Source organism: Vanessa cardui, chromosome 26 (genome assembly GCF_905220365.1).
Source record: "Vanessa cardui chromosome 26, ilVanCard2.1, whole genome shotgun sequence".
Taxonomy (NCBI): Eukaryota; Metazoa; Arthropoda; class Insecta; order Lepidoptera; family Nymphalidae; genus Vanessa; species Vanessa cardui.
The window spans coordinates 2,306,712-2,332,154 of NC_061148.1; the positions used below are offsets into that span (position 1 = coordinate 2,306,712).

A 25,443-nucleotide genomic window follows, 5' to 3' on the forward strand; every position below is an offset into this window, starting at 1 on the left:
GGCACGTGCCAGATTATCATCCACCACGTGCAGGTTTCCTCACGATGTTTTCCTTCATCGCCATGCACGTGATGAATTATAAATATAAATTAAACACTTGGATTCAGAGCACCGGGTTTGTTATCAGAAATGTCACTTAAGATTAAGATTCGCGTCTTATAAGTATTGGGCGGATACGTCGTGACAACAAATTTCATGGAATAACTACATATAATGTTTTATCTTAGGTATATATAATGTTATTTTCACTTGGTGGTAGGTTGGGCTTTGTGCAAACCCGCCTGGGTAGGTACCACCCACTCATCAGATAATCTACCGCTGAACAACAGTACTCATTATTGTTGTGTTCCGGTTTGAAGGGTGAGTGAGCCAGTGTAACTACAGGCACAAGGGACGTAGCATCTTAGTTCCCAAGGTTGGTGGCACATTGACGATGTAAGGAATAGTTAATATTTCTTACAGCGTCATTGTCTACGGGTGATGGTGACCACTTACCATCAGGTGGCCCATATACTCGTCCGCCCAACTATTCCATAAAAAAAAACCTTCGAATGGAATAGGCTGCAGATCTATGCCTCATTTTATGGCATCAATAAAAAAAACAGGCAATACATGAATTTCATATACGTGTATATACAACAACAACAGCCTATAAATTCCCACTTCTGGGCTAAGGCCTCCTGTCCCTTCGGAGGAGAAGGTTTGGAGCTTTGGAGAAGGCTTGGAACATACTCCACCACGCTGCTCCAATGCGGCTTGCTGCATTCACATAAGACTGAATTTCGTTGAAACTAGACACATGCAGGTTTCCTCACGATGTTTTCCTTCACCGCACGCACGAGATGAATTATAAACACAAATAAAGCACATGAATATGTGGTGTTTGCCTGGGTTTGAACCCGCAATCATCCGTTAAGGTGCATGCGTTCTAACCACTGTGCCATCTCGGCTAACGTGTATATACACAATAACAAAATAAATAGTCTCGCTAGAGTATACGAGGTTACCTTACGTCGTATTCATAGAAAAGATTTTATCTTCAAAGACTGCAACGGAGCGTGACTGATAAGGTTTACGATCGTTTACAGCAAGCTACATTTGTATTGTAGGACACAACTTAGTTGAAGCATCGGCAAATTCAATAATTTTTACAACCAATAGAAATAGCTCTACCTATCGCGCCATTCGTCGCTACTCGTCGCTATAGATTCTCGTGTCAGTCCGACCCGAGAACGCAAGTGCATGTAAATCGACGTGTCAAATTGACGAATATATTACGACCATATGATATTATAAGCTATTACGTTTGTGTAAAGATCATATTCACATAAGAAATAAATATTGGTAATTTGGGAGAGCGTACTTACTTCGGATGTGATCGCTTTTACGAATTTTGCCGACGCTACATCTAAGTTGTGTCGTACTATAATAGTCGTGGCTTTACTTCTGTTAAACACATTGAACTCAGTTCTCATTGGATAGGGAATAATAAAACATATGATTATGTTTCCCTGGTACTTTGGGCAGTGATTCATGGAATTACTTTACATGGGTGACTATCAGTTATTTGTTATTTCTACGTTTTATGAGTGCCTGGTACTTTGATATCCTATATGGATGTGTAACTCCAAAAAAATATTGGTTATATGAATTAGTTGAGCTTAATTGGGTAAGTAGACTGGCATATAATGAATGGATTACCTAAAGGTAAGTGGTAACCACAGACGCTGTCAGAATTACAACCATCCCTTACATTGTTTATTCACCACCAAGTTAAGGTATAAGGTACAATATCCATTTTCTGTAATTACAGTAGCTCAAAGGGAAAGATTGCAACAACGACAGCCTGTAAATTCCCACTGCTGGGCTAAAGGCCTCCTCTCCCTTTGAGGAGAAGGTTTGGAACATATTCCACCACGCTGTTCCAATGCGGGTTGGTGGAATACACACGTGGCAGAAATTCTATGAAATTTGTCACATGCAGGTTTCCTCACGATGTTTTTCTTCGCCGCTGAGCACGAGATGAATTATAAAGACAAATTAAGCACATGAATCAGCGGTGCTTGCCTGGGTTTGAACCCGCAATCATCGGTTAAGATGCACGCGTTCTAACCACTGGGCCATTTCGACTCTTAAGATTTAGAGGAAAGATTAAATCATACTTAAATCAAATAGATTTATTTTTTGTTATAGGCAGACCGGCACGTGAGCCACCAGATAAATAAGAGACGCTGTAAGAAATACTAATCACTGTAACATCACAACAATGCGCCACCAACCTTGGTAGCTTAGATGCTATGTATTGTTGTTACGCGGTAAAATACATATATGAGATGGTTGGTACCTACACAGATGGGTTTGTACAAAGATCTACCAGCACTCAGGCACTTCTGAATTACGATTTTACAAGATTAATTAAATTTATCAGTTCGGATCTGCCGAGAAAGAATCTCACAAAATCAAAGAATACAACTCCAATCTGTTACACTATTATTTGGCAGGGCTTTGTGCAAGCCTGGGTACATATCTTTCGTCAGTTTTTCACACACAGACTTGTATTCTGTTATGCTAGTCGTTTTAGTCCCTGGCAGGTTTGAGCCCTGGGTAACATAGGCTAGGGGTATTTTTAATTAATCCCTAAAAGGAGTTTTTGTGTTGTGTGGTTATGTGGGTTGGAAATTTATGATATAGCTCAGGTAAAGCCAAATATACTTGCAAATTGTAAGCTGAAATATGATCTTGAAGGCGGAATTATTGAGATAAATATCTATCAATTCGTTTAATCTTTCTGTCAAAGATAAGTTCTAGAAATATCTAATATTTTCAATACCATATCGATTGCGTAATGAATTCTATATTTATAAATATTAAACTGCCGAAAGATTAGGTTAGGACCATGATTTTAGGGTCAAAACTGGGAACCTAAAAATCCTGTTGTTTCCCAGACAATAACAGGATTTGCCTTTATTGTATGTTTATAATTCATCTCGTGGAAAACATCTTAAGGGAAACGACATGAGATTCCAATAAACTTCTGCCATGTATCTTTCCACCAGCCCGTAGTGGAACATCGAAGTGAACTAATCTAAGAGGTGAACATTCTCGTCAAAAGATGAGGATTAAGCCCAGCAGTATGACATTAACAGGATGTTACTCAATGAGAAGTTATTTTAAGTGTTCTAAATGAAAGAAACTGGTTCTTGGCTTAAAAATTTAATTTAATTTATAATCTCAACCGTACCGATCTACCTCATTCGTGTCTTCTCCATCCTAAGTGACATCGGCGAAATAATCTGTGCCCTATCAGCACAACTAGTAACAGCCTGGTAAATTTCCCACTGCTGAGATAAGGCCTCCTCTCCCATGAAGGAGAGGTTTTGTAACATATTCCACCACGCTGATCCAATGCGGGTTGGTGGAATGCACAAGTGGCTGAATTTCGAAGAAATTAGACACATGCAGGTTTCCTCAAGATGTTTTTCTTTACCGCCGAGCATGAGATGAATTATAAACACAAATTAAGCACATATACACAGTGGTGCTTGCCTGGGTTTGAACCCGCAATCATCGATTAAATTCCACGCGTTCTAACCACTGGGCCATCTCAGCTCAGCACAATTAACAACCATCAAACTAATAAATGAATTGAATTGAAGAAACAGCTAACCCAATATACATTAAACTTATTCCAGAAGATCGGCGTTTCGGAGAAAGTTTTGTTATATAAATAAGTGAGTGTATTTAATGTACTTGTTTGTATAATATCTATATACGTGCAGTGAAATCGTTTTAGTCCTTTTTTTCAATTGAGTTGAAGTTAATACGCCGAAGAATGCCAGAATGGCATGTTTTTATATATAGTGACAGAAATAACTTAAATTAAAATGGTTACAATTTGACAAATGCACACGTTTATATTTAATATGAAACATTAATAGATTACGTACATTTTTTGTGGCATTTATTTGTGCCAAAAAGGCACAGATTATTTAGCCATACGTTCATACTACCAATGACAACACACTTCACGTCAAAGTGAAATATCGGTGACACTTCATTTGACGTTTGTTTTTTTTAACGTAACAATGACAAGGTATTATCTTACTGAGCCTCATCTTTCCTATTTTTCGAATCGATGTATTTTATATTATAGTGATTAATAGAGGCTGAATTTTAACCAATGAGCGACGACCTTATTATATTAATACATTACACGTGTATACAACATAGGGTTTAAGTATGTTTACCTTTAAACGTATTTGTCGTATGCATATTTAAGTATGTGTTATTTCCTTTTAACTTAACAGCTTTTAAAGTGTTTAAGTAATTAGTTGAAGTTATTTCAATAGCACAATGAACATTAAGGTACCTCCACACGTGTATTTATTAGACATACAGCAACTTTCCTAATTTTTTTTTTATAGTTCATATTAACTATAAAAAGCAAAGAAGCAAAGTGATAAGACTGGATGAGACCTCTCTTCATTTTTGTTTATAATTCATCGCGAGCTCGATAGTGAAGGAAGACCTCGTGAACCTGTAGGTATTGTAGGATAATCAAGTACATATGTATTCACGAATCCGCACGGGGAGAAGGAGCTTCAACCCACCAATGGGACACACACGTGATAACTTAGTGATATGAGCAATGTTTTAGTAAACAGATATGTTATTAACGCGCAAAAAGTGAAGACTAGAAAACGTCCTAATTGGGACGTTTGCCTTTAGTCGTTTTACGTAGTAATACGTTATAATACATCATAATTACGTAGTAATTTTAATTATTGTTTTTATAAGGCTATCCTTTTTACTTTTAACGAAATGTAAAAATAAACTAAAATAAACGGTCGCCGGCACGGCACACTTTTTTCTGTTGTTTAGTATGGATATAACATATCTGTTTATTAGAATATCAGTGGATATGAGTAAACTGAAACGTATTTACTGACTTTTGTTTACAAACACTCACGTTCTTATGTTCGATATTTAAAACGATTAGACTTCAATAAAAAATATCGCAATAGCGTAGATAATAAATACTATTGTAGTTTTTTTTAATATCTAAACAGAATGTAAATAGTCATATATCATAGGTCCATATACATTGATGCCTTAAGAAATATTAACCTATCCTTAAATTGCCAAAGTGCCACAAACCTTGGCAACTAAGATATAAGACCATTGTGCCCGCACCACTCAAAAATGGGTCTGGCTCAAAAATGGTTTGACGATTGATTGAAAACAGTTGGTGTTTTTATTTTGTAACTTAATTATTTTTTGATTAAACTTAATAACTTATTTCAAAATCGATCTCTAAAAAAATGTTAAATTATTAAAGTATATAATTTTTGTATTATTAATAAATTGAAAGTCCTGAAGGAGCAACATAAATTTAATTAACAAGCTTGCCAAAAAGTTCAGCAACCCTGCCCTAAATGATAATACTGAAAACAGCTGATGAGAAAGATGCCAAAATAGATCAAATGCTGTCCAAGCTTTTAAAATTCGAATGTCAAACACGTTGATCGGCGTGATTGGCTGATAGAACTAAATCATTATGCCGACATAAAAAAAAAATTGGACCAAGGAGGTTTTTATGTCCTAAATCTTAACACAATAAAGATTGGACCATGTGTTTATATCCGCTGTGTATTATTACGTCCTCTATGTACCAATCGTTCTTGAACTAGTTTTTTTACTCCATTAATTCAGATGTCTTACCGATCATCTCATAAAACTAAACTAGAGCTTTATTGCAATTAATTAAAGTTAAAAATCGTTTGACAGATCAAAGTGAACCAAAGTAATAAACCAACGGGAAACTATAAACTTGCTTATTTCAAAGCCAAAACAACGCTTGAATATATATGTATTTTTAAAAAGTATATAGGTCAAAGAGACTCACCTCCTCGACGGACTTTTTGGAGAAATCGTTCATGGACACAATCCATTGCTGCACAAGTTCATTCACAATAACAAGATCATTATATAACCACGTCAATAATTCGTTAACCCACTGAACGCTCGCAGCATCCGGACCGGTGCAGGTGGGCACGATTACGCTTTGGTGCTTCTTCAACGTCAGCTGTTCGGGTCCGGGTGACATGCGCCCCGGCCTCCTCTTGTTGGTTGGCGGCGTCGCGGGCACGAAACCCGTCGGTTTCGAGGGTTTGAAGGCGCCGCTTTTGAACTTGGCGCTGGTCGCCAGCACGCTGTCCGCGCTTGTGATTATTTCGTTCGCTGTCTTCTTCGTATCTTCGCTCGCCTTCGGTTTCTCCGTCTTTTCCTCTACGCTCTTCGCGCTGAACCTGCCGTAGGCCCATTTCGCGATCCCGAGGATGACGATGGAGAACAGGATCCATATGAATATAAGCATCACTAGGTTGTCCATCGCTGTGTCCATATAGTCGAAACTACATATGAGGTCATCAACCGCTTCGGCTAGGTCAGCCATAGTTTTCCATGGTGTTGTCCACCATGCGGCGTGAGCTCCCGCCGCCTCACCCTTCTCTACTGACGATGAGCCCGACATTTTTTCACTATTTCTGAACGTACTATTTTTGGACGCAGCTCTCTCTCTTTTTCCCGCGCTATCCCTTTCTTACGAGCGCGTTCAAAATTGCATATCGTATCACTAGTACGCTAATCACAATATTTACAATAATTCAATTATAGGCAGCGGATTTAGTTTTAATGAACACATCTCTAAGGTACGGATTTAATTTTATTGTATTGTTATCGATCGTTCGTATAATCTTGGTTCCAAGTCTTTGTCGTGTTTTGGTCTTGATTTCTCAGAGCATCTGGTTATCGAATCTCTGAAACAAAACAAAAAATAATTAGACTATTTAAATATTGCATTTCTATAATACATTTTTTTTATTATTATCTATGAAATGCTGCTACCATTCTTGAAATTTCTCGCGGTCAAGATTTATACAGTAACTATTTTTAGTTCATTTTTGTATATTAAGGTCTTCGTGTTAATGTAATAATTATCTAACAAATATTTACATAAATTATTGCATCTATATTTATTCAATAGATATTTTTTTTGTAAATATGCGACATTTATCCCTTTATTGAATCAAAATCAAAATAAACTTTATTCAAGTAGGCTTTACAAGCACTTTTGAATCGTCATTTTACAATTAAGTGAAGCTACCACCGGTTCGGAAAGTAGATTCTACCGAGAAGAAACGGCAAGAAACTCAGTAGTTACTCTATTATATATACGGCTATTATATATACGTTAAAATCTATATAAATTATTTAATAATTATATGAGTTACAGCACGTTAATATACCACCGCTGGGTAAACCTTATCCCTTTTCAAGAACGCACACTATATATCATAGGTATATATGAATATAATAGGTAGTATATATCATATTACAAAACCGATGTCGCTTCCCGCCGTCTGATTAATTGATTGTGATTTGATTATTGATCTTTTAAATTAAACTCATTATATAATACAGATATACTTTACAATAATTCCGAAAACGATTATTTAAAATAACGGAGAAAAATGGCGCGAAAATTTGACATATCTCCGATGTTTGACAGACTGTTGTAAAATAATTTTAGAGGTTATGGCGGTGAAATTTAAATTAATAAAACATTCGAAATACGATATTAGTCGTTAATTTAATAAACATTAACACCAAGACAACATCGGCGAGAGGATGTCACGTAGTCACGATTGTCATCATAAATATTTAATACCGCCTACTTCGTGTGCCTTAGAAATTAAAAAAAAATTGTTCAGTTCGAAGATTTTACTTTAGGTAACTTATGATTTTTTTGTTAGGAGGTACAAGATCGATCCAGCCGTTTAAGATATTATCCAGAACAGACAGACAAAATAAAAAAAAAAGGTTTTTTACAAATACATATAGCAAATTTAGCTATTACAAACAGACACCTCTTGTATTATATTAATAAATTTAATATTCATCAGTTATAAAGAAATGTATACAAATACACCAACCCGCATTGGAACAGCGTGGTGGAATATGTTCCAAACCTTCTCCTCAAATGGAGAGGAGGCCTTTAGCCCAGCTGTGGGAATCTACAGGCTGTTGTTGTTGTATACTAATAATACTCTACGGAAACCTATTTATAACGATATTGGAATTGGAGACTTCCTCTAACATAAAACAATTGTATATTAAGGTTCTATGAAAAATAATGCCACAGAGTATATACTAGCGGTTTATGTATTTTTAATTTCTCGGTAACGTGATAATCGATTTAGATTATTTAGAGAGCGTCACTATACTAATATTATAAGATAAAATTTATTTGTTTTTTTTTTAGGAAAGCACCACTGAATGCTCACCACTTAATTTGTGTATGTGTGTAAGGTGAAGGAAAACATCGTGAGGAAACCTGCATGTGCCTAATTTCATAGAAATTCTGACACATGTGTATTCCAACCGGCATTGGTAACAGCGTGGTGGTTCCAAACCTCCTCAAAGGGAGAGGAGTCCTCAGCCCAGCAGTGGGTTTACAGACTGTGTTGTTGTTGTTGTTTGTTATTTGTTCGTGAATATTCTCCGAAACTAACGATCTAAATATATTAAAATATTCACTGGTAGATGCTGCATTATTCTTAAATGCTATAGGATACAAATTACCAATTAATTATACGAGTATACTAGCGATGTACTACCCGGGTATGCAAGGGTCCAATGCTAATACTAAATAAACTACAGAATTTGTTTATTTACGACATCACATTAGAAACTTCAAAAATTTTCAGTGTCTCTTTCCTATATTGTCCATGTATTATATACAAAAATCTTCATGTCGAATCACTCTATGTATTAAAAACCGCATCAAAATCCGTTGCATAATTTTCAAGATCAAAGCATGCATATGTTCTGACAGCGGTAAGCGTCTTTGTTTTATACTATGTAATGATAATGATGACAGCTACATGAAGTCAGATAGGGTCGTTTGAAATATGTTCAGTTGGTTATTCCATAACAAGAAATCGAATCTCACCGCAGAACACGAGTGTAAAATATCATAATCTAAAATTTGTCATAGACTATAAAATTTATAATATACATATATATATTAGATGCAGACTCACATTTTTAAATTTGGGCCGATGATTATTATTTAAACATTGACAAATATCCAGTGTTGAATCGTTTTTATAAAACAAAAGAAAATAATCTATTTTAATTGATACTTTTTTTTGTAATAAATTTATTGAAGTTGCATTTTTGACAAATTTTGAAAAAAGCTAAAAACGTGATAACTCGAAAATGCTTAATCCCCATGCATATGGGGGTTAAAATGATTTCAAATAGTCACCCCTATCACCTCCTAATGGAATACGTCGAATTATCAATAACCCTGTTTAAACAAGAACGTCAAAGTTTGTTTTATTTTGGTTTAGTTTTTTATCATATTAGAATTTAAATTAACTTCTCAGAATTCGAATATGGAACTATAAAAAATATGTTACATACCTCCCACTAAAGAAGATTGTTATATACAGCGAAAACTATTAAAAATATATAACGAAAAACATCAAACTTTCTTTTATTTTAGTTCTATTCAAATTGAAATTTAAATGAATATCTTAGAATTCGAATATGGAACGACGAAAACAAAAGACGGCAATTAAAACTGAAAGGAACGCGATTTTTATTTGATGGCAATAACAGAGCACGTTGCCGCTTCGCGTTCGAGGTGTGTGAAATAACGACTTAGCGCTAAAAGTAACGAGCGATACATACTATTAACGATAAAAAAATAACGCTATATAACGTCTACTAATTATTCTGTACTTATAAAAAGTAACTCCCGATTTTATATACAACTACCCTACGGTTTTTTAGACGGTTTTCCTCAATAAACAGAACGATTCAAGAGAAAAGTTTATATGTATGCAGAGAAAAGCAAAAGATATCAATTCTTCTATAATATAATTCTTCTATTTCTATAAATAATATTTTTCAATTTATAAAATTTATATCTTAAGACTTGTATTGTAGCCATCGTAGGGCCAGGTGGTGCAGTGCACAAGGCCCCGGAGTTCAGGGGGCCCTCTAAACTAAACCTTAGCTTCTGTAGCTAGAAAATCAAGACTCTGCGCAGAAGATTTCTTATTTGGTATCTATAATTTTAAAGGGTAATAATTAGTTAAAATGGATGGAAAAGAGGGGGTGAGGGCCGATTAGTTTTCTATACACGGGGGCCCTTCTTCACCTAGCTACGCCACTGACTCTAACGATGACAAATTGATAGTTATACTATTCGTTGTTTTAACAGAAGGATAACACTTTCTTTAAGTTGAATTTTTGTTTCAATTAATTTCAATATTCAATTGAAAACATTTTAAATTTGGAAAAGAAAGAATTGGTAAAATATTTGTTTTCATCTCCTTCAAAGATGCCTCAGGGCCTCCAAGCTTTTAAGGCCTGTACAATGTACAGTCAGAGTAAGAAAACCTTCGTCAGTTTTGAAATTCATTCCTTTATCAAGTCTTAAGCTCTTAGTACCTTTTGAATCTAAACATCAAATCATTGCGACGCAATATATCATTCTCGATCGGTAAAGCAGATTATCGCTCGTACTGAGCACACGAAAATAAATCTTAAGGTGACGAACCTTTTCTTATCCCGACTGTACATCTATAGCTCGAAGTACACTACTATTCGCGGTTTCGTGAACACGTTCACGAAACTGCGAACAGAGTGCGACAGTGATATGTAGTATCTCTTTCACGGCAACTGAGCCACTGATAGATGTGTTTTGTGCGTGGAGTACTTTATAATCTGTTAACATTTTTTATATAAAAAAAGAAAAAAACTTTTTCGAGAATAATCTAACAATACAAAAAAAAGACTTTAATATTGTAATAATATATGTTGGCATATAAGAACGCAAGCTACGTTATATAGTAGTTGACAAATATGTATTCTTAGTTTAAATATAATTTGAACTGACATGACTGTAAGCTTGTACAAATTTTATTCTTACAATATACGTCGTTGCATTTATTATATAATCGTTTTTTTATTTATTTCCACCGAAAAATCAACAATATATTGAGCCAAATTAGCCAAACTTACTATGTTTTTTTTTTTTAATTTGTATGTGATATAAGATGTAGGTTAATACTGACTTAATTGAAATTGGTCTGTGGTCGATATTTATAATCTGTCGTAATGGAATTAATTGACCTTTAAGTGACGTCACTCGGTACAGTGAACTGTCTAGCTTTTGATTTAGATTGTAGTTTGGCTTTTGTGACCTAATTTTTTATATACTTATATTTATTATAGTACTATGTTACCTCACTCCCTTTCTAAGGTTTAAGTAGACGCCTGTATATTGCTAAAATAAAGACTTTTTAGTGAAGATTTTTTACCCCAAAGAACTGATTATACTCATATATACATATATTAACGAAGGATTGCATTAAACAAGTAACAAGCAACAAACAACAACAAATAACAGTACTCAGTATTGTTGTGTACCGGTTTGAAGGGTGAGTGAGCCAGTGTAATTACAGACACAAGGGACATAACATCTTAGTTCCCAAGGTTGGTGGCACATTGACGATGTAAGGAATAGTTAATATTTCTTACAGCGTCATTGTCTATTGGTGATGGTGACCACTTACCATCAGGTGGCCCATATGCTCGTCCGCCAACCTATTCCATAAAAACAAAAAAAAAAAACAAAAACAAGCATTATTTTTTTATGTATGAAGAAATACGTCGTAAGGAAAACTACAAGTGTGGAATTAAATCAACGATTCAAACTAAAATATTAATTAAACAGCAGTTATTATAATGATATCTTGTCTGTTTTGTCAATGACGCTATGAAGTCATTAGTTCAAGGTCGTCAAATGAGGTCATTCGACAAACAGCCGTTACCAGACTTTGAATGTGTAAAGAGGTTCTATTATGACTCAATAGTTACGATTACGAATTGCTAATTAATAGCAATGATATAATATCATTACATATTATCATCATAATTACATTTTTTTTATTCTGTCTGTTGCTATTCATGGTCAAACCACTGAACCGAATTTGATGGGATTTGATTTGAAGTAAGCTTGAACTAAGGAAGTTTTTTCCTCATACCTCACGTTCAACGACTAACACGCCACGAAGATGCGAGACAACTATGTCTCAGTAAATATTTTTTATTTACTGAGATATAGTTATATTAGTATATAAGAGTAAATATAGTTATATACTATATAAAAGTCTAGATGGCCCAGTGGTTAGAACGCGTGCATCTTAACCGATGATTGCGGGTTCAAACCCAGGCAAGCACCGCTGATTCATGTGCTTAATTTGTCTTTATAATTCATCTCGTGCTCAGCGGTGAAGGAAAACATCGTAAGGAAACCTGCATGTGACAAATTTCATAGAAATTCTGCCACATGTGAATTCCACCAACCCGCATTGGAACAGCGTGGTGGAATATGTTCCAAACCTTCTCCTCAAAGGGAGAGGAGGTCTTTGGCCCAGCAGTGGGAATTTACAGGCTGTTGTTGAGATATAGTTGTATGTTTTCTCTCTATGTTATTAAACCATTCCGATTATAGTAAATCTTCAGTGGTTTGTTAGGCTTACGCCTGCAAAGATTCCTGTCCCAAATAAATATAATAATTCATCTTGTTTGTCTAAGAGGTTTATTTATAACCTAATTCAATCTAGAAAGGAAGAAAAACAAAGCCTTAGATTTATGTACTCCATACATATTGTTATTGACATCTGTACTGTCAGTTCTTTAAAACTACGCAAAGGATTTTGATGCGGTTTTTTTTTAATAAATAGATTCGAGAGGAAGCTTGTTGTATATAATACATGGACAATATAGTAAAGAAACACTGATAACTTAAGAAGTTTCTAATGTGATGTCGTAAATAAACAAATTATGTAGTATGTATATTTAGTAGTATTGTACTCGTGTGACGCCAAGCGGGTCGCTAGTAATTAATATATGTTTACTTAAAATACTATTCCACTTAACTACTTATAGAAAAATAAAATATAAAATTCCAGTTACGTATTACTACGCACAATATTTGTCTAAAGGCGATAGTTAAAACATATCAGGTGAGCCTTTTACGATTCTATCATACATTAAAAACAATAAGGGTTTGTTGACATTGACGACGTCTAAGAACGATTTATTTAACATATTTTAAGGCAGAATAGTAAGGGTCGGAGCTAGGGAAAATTAAAAAAAATATTTATCGATTAATCATTCTTTGTTCTATCTCATAAGCGAATACTTGCTGGCCTATGTATTATTCAAAAGATATAAAATACTGTAGAATGTATTTAAACCGATTTGAGGTTTCGTAAAAAAGAAACCGTTTAAGATTTTGGCGGACGAGCATATAGGCCACCTGATGGTAAGTGGTCACCATCACCCATAGACAATGACGATGTAAGGAATATTAACTATTCCTTACATCGTCAATGCGCCACCAACCTTGGGAACTAAGATGCTATGTCCCTTTGTCTATAATGATAACTTTGTCCATGTCTGTCTTTCAAGAACCTTATTCTCAAGAACACGTAGAAATATAAGTTGAAACTAATACAAAATATTGCGGTGTACAGTTCTTTGGCGCTGTGAATGCATCAAACCTATCTATATAATCAAGCCTTTGGCCGATTATCAAACAAACATTCGTGAAGCGAATTAATACCTGTAAAGACGCTGACGAAAATCATGAAATTTGGTAAAAATCTTGTAGCCCAAAAAATCCGATAGATGGAAATTTGTTGTTACATCAGTATATCTATCAATATTGTATGGTGGTAAGGTTATGGTACCCTTATTGCGTGAGGCCGGTTCGCACATGCCAGATTGTATAACAACGAATGTCCCAGATAACAGGACATTTTCAAATGGAAATGTTAAAAAAGCAAGAAAGTACAAAAAAAATTACGTCCTTTTCGCAATAAAATTTAAGGTCATGTACCTTAAATGCCTTTTAGGTTTCTTAAACTGGATTTGTAATGTGTCAAATTCTTGTAGCTCTGGTGATTTAAAAAAAAGTCCGTTACTAAAACAATTCTTGGAAGAATAAATTTGGTAATTTGTCTTTAAATACTTAAAATATTAGTCTTTATAAGTTAAATTATGTTCCCAGTCAAATCAAATCCAATTAAAATATACTTTATGGTAAGTCAGCAATGCCCATAGACACAGGCGCTCTAAGAAATATTAACCATTCCTTACATCACCCATGCGACATTTTGGAACTAGGATGTCATGTCCCTTGTGACCGAAGTTACACTAATGAAGTGGAAAAGTGGTTTTCTTCTATAAATCTTAAATCTTAACATTCGCACAGTTCTGCACAACGCAGTCCAATATACCAATAATAACAAACGAATCAAAAATATTCGCTCATCGATTAAAAGACAATGTCATTGTCTATGCCGGAACCATTAATAACAATAATAATTACGTAATCTATGAATGATAAATCATTTACATTCACTGCATTTTTCTGTTAGTAACAACTTTTTTTTGACATTTTGCATAGATCAAAATAATAATTATTGTTACTTGTCAGTTAGGTTTTCAAATATTATGACAGGTTATGTTCTGATTTAATTTCGTTGTAAACTGACGAACCTTTTTATATTTTTTTATATATTATATATTGTTACAATTTAATAAATTACTATCAAGTTTTCTTCCTATTTTTCTGCACATCTACGATTGGAGCTCTTCAAATTAAGACTTCAACTATTAACATTTGATTGTAAAAAATGAAACCTTTTTAAATTCCTAGATTAAATTGTAACGATTTAATAAACTACTATCAAGAATCCTTCTTATTTTTCTGCACATCTACGGATAGATTTCTTCAAAATAAGACTACAAAGTATCGTCCTAAAATCATTGGGACAAAAATCGGCTTACTACGGCTCTTAACATTAATTGATTGTAATAAATATTTTTTAAGCTTTTCTTTCCACTCATATATTAGTTTTTTCATGTTTGTCCTTAAATCTTGAATAATGAAATTTGTATATATAACTTTATTATGTGCAGCAAAGACGGATATATAGTGTGTAAAAATCATTGTAAAATAAGATAATGTGCGAAGTTGTCTATTTCGAACGACTAGACAGTTTCGCGAGCGTGTCAGCCTGTGCGCGCGCATCAAAATAAGCAAATTCTCTCATCATTTTTTTATAACCTAACCTAACCTCAAAAATATATTGTACTCACCAACATTTTGTGTAATAGTAGTAATAAATGTTATGTAATGATTATTTATTGATTAAATAAAGTTAGGACAGGCAAATAGGCTACTTGATTAATTGGGTAAATAAGGTAGGTCAACACCGTCAATCCTTACAACAATGCGCACAACGCACAACCTTCGGGCTTAAGATGTAGTTACACTGACCCAAGCAGTCTTCAAACTAGAATACAACATAATTATTACTGCTTGTCTATGGAATATGATGAGTGAGGTATCCACAGCCAGACACAAAACCCAACCACCAAGAAATCTTCAATTTTAAATTAAGTTAGTTTGAATTCTCGCTTAAAATACACATTCTCGTGTTGAAGAAACAATGGAAGATGTCACGGCCACACTCAGGTTTCTTTTGTTTACATTTCTGATGAAGTAACATCACATCTTGTGAATACAATCCGCACGTATTTACGACCTTTAGTACAAAGTACATGTTGTAGAAAAGGAGGCTGACTTATAAAGAACCTCCTTGCAAAACTAACTTGTACTGGCAAGACATAAATTTAATCTATGTTAAATTTTAAAAATAGAATTTGTAACTTATGATTTGCAAATTAAATCAGAAATGAAATTATATCAAACGATGCAGCGCGGTTCGGAGAAAGTTTTTAAATTTAGAAAAGGTTTGAAATGAAATAAGTATTTAATATTGTAATATTTAACTAAGTTGTATTTCGCAGTTTCACTCAATTTAAATTCAGACTATATTTAGAATAGTAAAAATAAATGTATATTTAATGATAGAAGTATACTTTGTACTAGCAAAATAGGTGCTAACAATTCGTGACTTTAATGCATTTATGTGATTTTTATTCCAATCAAAAAGAAGTCCAGTAATAACGTATCTTAAAAAAAGGTTGTACCAAGGTTACATTTAGAACTAATACCTCCTTGGTATATTAGCCTAATTAATAGGCTTATACAGGAGATAGAGAGGTGACATTACACATCCCTTCTCTCGGAAATCTCTTAGCAGCAAGCGTGATCTGTCTCCAGTCGTGTAGGTTATCTTCCTATAAGAATATGAGACTGCAAAACGAGAGTATGTATGTGTGTGTAAAAGATTTTTCCAAGTTGGGTAAATTTCGTATTCTTTGAATTTAGCCGTCGTCAAAATTCGGTCAAGATTAAAAAAACACAAAGAGCGACCATGATATTTATTTCATAAGTTAATTAATATGTTAAGATATGAATAATAATTATTTAAATATTTTAAGATGGAAGTCATTGATTAATTTGGCCCAAAATGCCAAAAAAATAAAGTCTGTATTGTAAATAATACGATATGATCAGCAGTCTAATATTTACAGATTTCACCTCGAATCTCACTCATCAAGTTTTGCAAGCTGACTTACGGTGATATGCATCATTTTTATAAGTGTATCCAATGATATTCTAATAAACAGATATGTTATATCCATACTAAACAACAGAAAAAAGTGTGCCGCGCCGGGGACCGTTTATTTTAGTTTATTTTAACATTTCGTTAAAAGTAAAAAGGATAGCTTAATAAAATCAATAAGTAAAAGGGATAACTAGATGTTTTAATTACGCAAAACGTATTACTACGTAATTATGGTGTATTATAACGTATTACTACATAAAAAAACTTAAGGCAAACGTCCCAATTAGGACGTTTTCTAGTCTTCACTTTTAGCGCGTTAATAACATATCTGTTTACTACAACATCATTGAGTGTATCCTTTATATCTTCTACATTAATTTCGTGTATGTCTACGATAGACCTGATCGGAACTAATCCACAATTGTATATCGTTAAAGAAAAATGGTTTTTTTTTTATATATCCGCAAATTTCGAATAATCGAGATTTTTCTAAATTAAATGCATAAAATTTAAAGACGTGACACATCAACGGTTGGCCATGTTTGACGTTTACGGATGCGTTCAGAAAGTATGTTACAAATAATAATTTTGTGCAAGGCACTCGAGGGATAGATTGGATGGAAACTTATCCACAATAAATTATAGATCAAAGTTTATGAAAAAATTATATGTCATATAAAAAGTAAAGGTTATTTTAATGTAGTTTTTTGAGTTTGAATTAATTTATTCGAGCAAAGCCACGTTTTATCGAGTATTATAAATAATTGAAGTCAATATCATTTTAACATATCGCGCTAGTTTTCTTCAGTGATTTTCGAAGTATTTCTAACAGAATAGTCTCACAGGTCCTAAAAATACCATATATCTGAAAAATTTTTATGTATATTTTATTTTAAAATAGCATCTAAAAAGTTCTTAAGCCACTTAAAAATACAATTTGCCTACACAATTTTATTTTTATTGAACCATTACAACATTAATCCCTTTTAACAACCATTATCTTTAATATAAAAATAAACTACAGGGATTTGTACGCTATTTATATAATCATAGTTTCCCAAACGTGACCAAAATATAAACAATTTATGCCACATAAGAAATTGCTTGATACGACTTCAGAATGACGCTGTAAGGTCAATTCTGACACCATTCAGCTATTCAAGAAAGATGATTTTGCGTGCATAATTTATACACGTATCTTTCATGCCTGTATTTGTTAGTGAGCTATACATTCAGAGCCACTATTTAGCCTTCAACTACTTCAAGATGAGCAGAGATGGCCCAGTGGTCAGAAAGCGTGCATCTTAACCGATGATCGCGGTTTCAAACCCAGGCAGGCACCTCTGTTCATGTGCTCAATTTGTGTTTATAATTCATCACGTGTTTGGTGAAGGAAAACATCGTGAGGAAACCTGCATGTGTCTAATTTCAATTTTTTCTCCGAAACTTCTCCTTAAAAGGGGAAGAGGCCTTAACCTAGCAGTGGGAAATTTACAGACAGATGTTGTACTGCAAAATAAGGTCAACGCCGTCTGTCTGACATGTGCTGAATTTTGGACACATGTAAATTTTTTTGGGCAATTTTCCTCTCCTAGCATGTTATGAATTAAAAACATATTAAGCACATGAATCTTATATGGCATAGCATGTAATACTGGCACGTAACACTATTTCTTATTTTAAATATGATTGAGCTGTCATTATAAAACAATTGGTCGATAGCGGGGCATTCTAACAAAAGATAAGAGACATTGAAGCATCATTGTAAAACAATAATATTATTTTGGCCACCCCAAACTACTGAAATTACACAATAAAAAAATATTGGACAACATCACATACATTACTTTGATCCCATAGTAAGTAACTAAAGCATATCACATACACCCAGACCCAAGACAACATAGAAACTAATGTATTTTATACATCGACTTGGCCGGGAATCGAACCCGGATCCGAAATGAAAACCGGTGGACGCACTACTCGAACATGGAGGTCGTCATAACATATCATCGTCATAATCTAATATGTATATTTTTTTAATGTAACAAATTAAATTTACATACGAATTGTGATAGCAGCATCAAGGTTGTATACGATGGGAGCGCTCTTATCACAAGGATGTGGTCTGCAAAATCCAATAGCACATACTTGCAATTTAGTTTATTATTAAATAATATCATCTGTACAGTTCGCATATTCATATATACAAACAATTAACACATATGAATTATAATGTATTGTTTTTAAAAGTTGTATCTCCTCGCTCTTTTCGAGGGTTCCCATCGCAAAAGCAATTGAGGTATTCCAAGGCAAAACTTGAAGTACACTTGATTATTGAAACAATCTTCCTATAGTCCATTCCAATCCCAAGAGGCCAGAGCTTAAATAAACATTTGACATTTGCAACGATATCATTGGTCGACAGCTTGAATAATAAATAATCTATGATAATCATTATGGTTTTGGTTTTTAAGGATGACTGTACTTTTATTGGCACTTTGAACGGAACAGTGATTAAAAGTATTGTGATGATTTTTTTCTTTTGCTTATAAATATTATTTCCTGCACTTCCTAATGTTGGATTAGATAGTTCATTTAACAATAAGCACGACAGCTACAATGTTTACGTATGAAAGGAGACGGGCGAACGTCCATACAAAATTGGGCCTGACGTTACAGCAACAATTACTACACTATTTCATTTTGATATTACTGCCATTTAAAATAAAAGAAACTTTTTACAACTGCTACACGGGAGGAAAAAGATATACCTAGGTGTTATTATTTGCTTCATAATAAGTTATTCTTACAAACTCTCAGTGCTCTCACGTTGTATTTAACCCTCAAACCCTACACTGCCTGGCGTATACAGTATTCCTACACAGGGGTGACAAGGCACCCCAAAATAAAATAGTTAGTAAAGTATAGAAATAAAAACAGTTATAGAAAATTATACTTTTATTTATATTAATTGGCATTATGAGATCACGAATCAGCCTTACAATTTTACATTACACATCAATTTGAGCACTTTTGGCATACTTTAACTTGGTGTTCCAAGCAAATTGGAATTTTGCACTTGGTGCACCTGGTCTTGCTCTTCCGATCCCTGTTTCTCGGACAGAAACCACAACGCCCCTGTGTGTGACGTTCAGAGCCAGAAGAATCGACAGACATGGGTTGCTTGAGAATCGCCGCGATACTCTCCTTTATATCCCTCTTCAAAGTTGGTGTTTGTAGGCGCATTTTCAAATGTTCATCTATAAGATTCATTCCCAATTCTTTTAGAAAACTCCGACGAAGCTTTATGTCAGGCTTATTATTTGCTTTTGAGCATTTGTAGAGAACTCAAGAGTTAATACCAGCTCCATTCAATAACCCATAGAAAATGCACATTGGCCAACGTTTGGTTCTTCTTTGGACAGAGTATTTTTTAGCCATTGCATCAAACACATCCACCCCTCCCTTTGTTTTATTATAAAAATGAATAATTTCTGGAAGCTCAACTTCATTGTTGTTATTTGGAGAATCGTGGAGAGTTGACAACATGATGATGACTTTTTTCTTTGTCGATTTCGGTGGGCAATAGGACAACAGAGTTAGAGGTCCATCATACGCAAACATAGCAGTATTTCTATCTCTGTTTGTTAACTCCAAAAAGGACTCTGGTATTTCTCCTTTATTTTTTCGCGTCGTTCCGACAATGGTCAATTCCAACCAGATTTTTTGCTAAGGGTATGCTGGTGAACCAGTTGTCCATGGTTATGTTGCGACGGGATCCATACAATGGCTTGGAGAGTTCCATGAAGTAGTACTCAGGCACTGACATATTTTGAGGGGAGGGTGTTTGACCCACGTAAACAATGGCATTCAACATATAAGCTGTCTTGGAATCGCAAATCATCATAATTTTTATCCCGTACTTATCGGGCTTTGAGGGTATATACATTTTAAAGACACAGCGCCCTCTAAAAGCCAATAATTGTTCGTCGATAGTACAACAATCAGTTGGTGTGTAGTATTTGTCACACATTTTTACAATATGATCAAACACCTCACGAATCGGAGCTAAGCGATCGGTAGCTCGACGTTCTTCGCGTGTATCTCTGTCATCAAATCTTAGGCAATTTGTCAAGAATTCGAATCGACAACGGGACATTGTGGCTCCAAAAAGCATCACGCCAGTAAATTTGTCAAACAACTCTTTGGTATTTATGTCATTCATTTTAAATACTCCTGCGAGATAGTAAAGCCCAATTAATGCCTTTAACTCTACCAATGATACTGGTTTTACAAATGATGGTAAACTGGACGAGGCGATATTCTCTTCACCATCTTCTTCCTCTTGAAAGCCTTTATATTTCTTACGTTGTTTTTCAATTTCTTTTTTTGTATGATATGCAATTTTATTTAGTATTTCGTCATTTAGAAAGCCCAACCTTCTATTGGCTTTGTAATACTTTTCGCTTCACCTTTGTTTCCAGATAAATGCATAATAATGTTGCGCTGCTGAGTTCTACGCCTCACTGGCTTTTCTCCACTCCACTTGTGTCTATTATTTTTTCCCTTCCCGTAAAGAACTCTTGGAACATTCAATACCTTTAGTTTTCCTTGTCTTCTTAAATCCTGTGATAGCTCTTGCAAAGTCATATCATCATCGCTACTAAAGGCATCCTCTTCATTATTAGTTTGATCAATTACATTCATATGACGAAAATCTTCTAAAACACCATCAGGTTCATCATCAGAATCTTCGGTAACTGAACTCACTTGATTCCTGATTTATTATGAGACGTATTTCTTCATCATTCAGTCCACCTTCCACAGCCATGTGCAAACCATAACGTATAAATACTAAAAACATTAAAAAATATACTGTTGTGCAATATATATTTTTGAATTTTAAAAGAAAAATTGAATTGTATAGGTTATGTTTTATTTTACAACATAACCTCTATAATCAAATGTTTGAACCGCAATCTATAAGTTTATAATAAAATAGTTCAACTATAGAAGTAAGCTTAAAAAAATAGTTTTATAAAATTTTAAAAAACTTACGTTGTTCCTACACTGGGGTGCTACAGCACCCAACGACCAATCCGTGGCGCATAACCTCAAAGTAAAATACGCGGAAAGTCAAACACGTGCATTATCAATCACCGAAATAAATAAGAAAAATAAACCTTGTGGGGTGCTCCAGCACCCCGAGTAGGGTTTGAGGGTTAAAGACTACTACTGACTAGATTTTATGAGATTGTATTTTAGGACATTAATACATTGCGGTTTCTAAGATTATTGTAGAAGACTAGCTGTTTCCCGCGGTTTCACCCGCTTAAGTAAGTCGAGTAGGCAAAATAAATTTTTATAAATAAAAAAAAACCGCCTTCAAAAATGAACTAAAAAGAAAAAAATAATCAGTTACATCCATATCCAATTTACGATTTTTTAATCACCTCTCAAAGTCAGTGCCAACATTGCTATATATGCATATAGGTACATAATACATACATACAAAAACTAAATCTAAATCTATTTATTGTATAGATGACACCATTAGACAAACCTTACTATCGATACAAATTAAATGATTTCAATATAGGAATTTATTTACTTTGTTGGCACCGCCTTCAAAAGGTGATTAAAAAATCGTAAATTGGATATGGATGTAACTGATTATTTTTTTCTTTTTAGTTCATTTTTGAAGGCGGTTTTTTTTTTATTTATAAAAATTTATTTACTGCTTTTCAGTGTTGTTTTGTTATTTATAATTACAATTGGTAGTGTTTGTCATTCACTTTAATGCCGTTAATCATTGAGGAGTTCTCCTGGTAGTCCACCATCAGCTAGACTTCATCATAGGCATGTTTAATAACATCAATTGCTTGACGACTATCTTAAAGAAATAGAACTAAGCCCGTAAAATAGTTACTTACTAATAGGTTCTGATTACTAGTTGTGGTCTTCATCATCAGTTCCACTTCATCAAATGTCACTTTTCGTGAGCATATGACCAAGGCACTTTGAATAAAACCGAAATCACTATAGGTGTGCCTATAAAATTTGAGGAGTTCCCTCGATTTCTCTAGGATCCCATCATCAGATCCTGATCTCCTGACAATGGGACCACCTGTAAAACATGCCCTTTCAAACAAAAAAAGAATTGTCAAAATCGGCCCAGCCATCTTCGAGTAATTCGGTAACATACATAAAAAATAAAAAAATAAAAAAAAAAAAAGGCCCCGACGAATTGAGAACCTCCTCCTTTTTTTGAAGTCGGTTAAAAACTAAGTCCGTTAAGAAAAGCGTGGGTTGTTCGTTAAAGTAATAACCGTCAGAATCCTGTATACGTAGCCAAAGTCGCAAAATAATACTAATTGAATAATAAAGCACACGAAGACACAACAAAACGAAATATCCACTATCGTAAGTTCAAGCCAAACGAAGCTAATGATTTTTTAGTTTGACGTTTGCTGTGACATGAGTTCTACTTTGTTGCCAGTACAAGAAAAAAAATCAACCTGTTGATTAATTTATTTTTACAACGTTTTTATAAACTTTATCTATTATATGATTCATTATTTAAAACGTTTTTTTTAAAACACAATCTAAAGAAAAAAACACTGATTAACTTTCATTGCTTAGATTTTCTATTTGATATCATTTTTTTATTTATATCATTATTTTATTTGGCAACATTGTTAAAAATGAAAGTAAAGCTAGGAAGTAACGAAAGTCAATAATATTATGATTATATATTTTATTTAATATCCCATGGTAAAATGGCTTAATATTTCATGATTAAAAATTAAAAATCTTGAAAAAATTATTGATAAATATTTTATTTGTGTAACGATAGGCCCAGATTCGCCTGTCTCCTTTATAATAAATAAAAATTTTAACAAAAAGAAAAACCGACTTCAAACAAAACACTATTTTAAAAGAAAAATGTCCAATCAAAATCGGTACACCCAGTTAAAAGTAATGGAGGTAACAAACATAAAAAAAAAAACAGACAAATTGATAACCTCCTCTTTTTTGAAGTCGCTTGATAAAAGTATCCAAAAATTCGATTCGATGTTTGACACATACGGGTGCGTTCAGAAAGTTGAAAATAACCTATAAAAAATAGATGCGTTTTAAAACGTTTATAAAAATACATGAAAATATTCCTTGTATGTTTAGTATTATTTAATTTTAGTGCTTAATAATATTTAACAGTACCTACTATTAAAATTATTCACCCATACGGAGTTGGAAAGCTATATTAAATTACTATAAAAATATTTAAATAAGTATAACAGTTCATATATATTTTTAATTATAAAAAAATTATAAAATTAATCGCTATGATTCACATCACACAAAATACCAATGACCTTGTTTCGGCAGTTATCGTTTGAAATATAAACAGCTCTTATTTACAAAGCCATAAAGACTAAATTGCAGTAACATATGAACTTTAAACTTGTTGATTTATAATTTCATAATTAATGTTTATGAACCTTGATTTTTGTACTAAACAATATGTATCTCAGACATACACGTGTTAATGATTACTTAACAGTACCTTAATAGTAAGGATAGGGTTTATTTCAAGGCCACAACAAACAAACAACAAAAAGCATTGTTGTTTGGCGGTATTGTTGTGTTGCAATTTGAAGTTTAAAGGATCTAGTGAAACTACAAGCTTAAAGTACATATCTTAGTGCCCAAGGATGGTGACGCATTGGCGATGTAAAGAATGGTTTATATAATTACGACACTATTTTTGGTGGTTAGAACGCGAGCATCTTAACCGATGATTGCGGGTTCAAGACCAGGCAAGCACCACTATATATATATGTGCTTAATTGTGTTTATAATTCATCTCATGCTCAACGGTGAAGGAAAATATTGTGAGAAAACCTGCATGTGTCTAATTTCATCGAAATCCTGCCACATGTGCATTCCACGAACCCGCATTGGAACACCGTGGTAGAATATATTCCAAACCTTTTCTTTAGTGGGAGAGGAGGCCTTAGCCCAACAGTGGGAAATTTACAGGCTGTTACTGTTTTAAGTAGTAATCACTTGTCATTAGACAGCTCATTTGCCAAATGCTTTATATAAACAAATTCGTCGATAACGCGAAAGCAATAGCAATATCGAGCGCTCTCGTCGCCGTCCTAAGCCGATGACCGATACAGAAGGCTCGTAAGATGTTTGTAATCTGAGTCCTTAAGTGGAGTCCCGACATCTGGCTTGATTCTCAAAGTTCCCCCCTTTGAACTGATGACGCTGTCAAGGCCTATAGTCCGAGAATTATTATCATCATATATGTATTCTAATGAAAGTAAGTAAACCAATTCTTTTGCCTTATTTACAGCTAATTTTCACCCGCAGAGTTGATGGCGTTTTATGGGTTGTTCGTCAGGTATTAGGTTGGATTAGGTTAGAAAAAAAGTATCATAACCTCCCTTGAAATTTAAGCTTGCTACGTATTGAATTATATCAAATTCGGTTTAGTGTTTTGGCCTTGAACTACAGACATACGAAGTTACTTTAGGATGTATAACATTAATAAATATTTTTATTTATTAATTGTCGTTTACGGTATATTCGCTTTCTAGTTTCACTATATTTTTTAAGTGCTTCATCTGCCTTTTGTTTTGTAATCTGAATGTGTATGTACGATTATATAGGAAATAGTATTATACGTTAACAATATTTTATTTTAGTTAGAGTGCAATCCAGTCAATTATCATTACATAGTATAAAACAAAGTCGCTGGCCCTATGTAATGCTTATGCTCTAAATCTTTAAAATTACTCAA

General features: G+C 33.8%; 1 protein-coding gene across 5 annotated transcripts in view; it reads right to left on the reverse strand.

Annotated features, from left to right (window-relative positions):
• The window catches only part of LOC124540698 (phospholipid transfer protein C2CD2L), a 100,074-nt gene that overhangs the window by 54,796 nt on the left and 19,835 nt on the right, over nucleotides 1-25,443 (reverse strand). For all 5 annotated transcript variants that reach the window (XM_047118374.1, XM_047118372.1, XM_047118370.1 and 2 more), the window contains exon 2: nucleotides 5,906-6,818. In XM_047118374.1, the coding sequence (XP_046974330.1) occupies nucleotides 5,906-6,532 (627 nt within the window). In that variant the 5' untranslated portion in view covers nucleotides 6,533-6,818. The remainder of the gene's footprint in view (nucleotides 1-5,905; nucleotides 6,819-25,443) is intronic.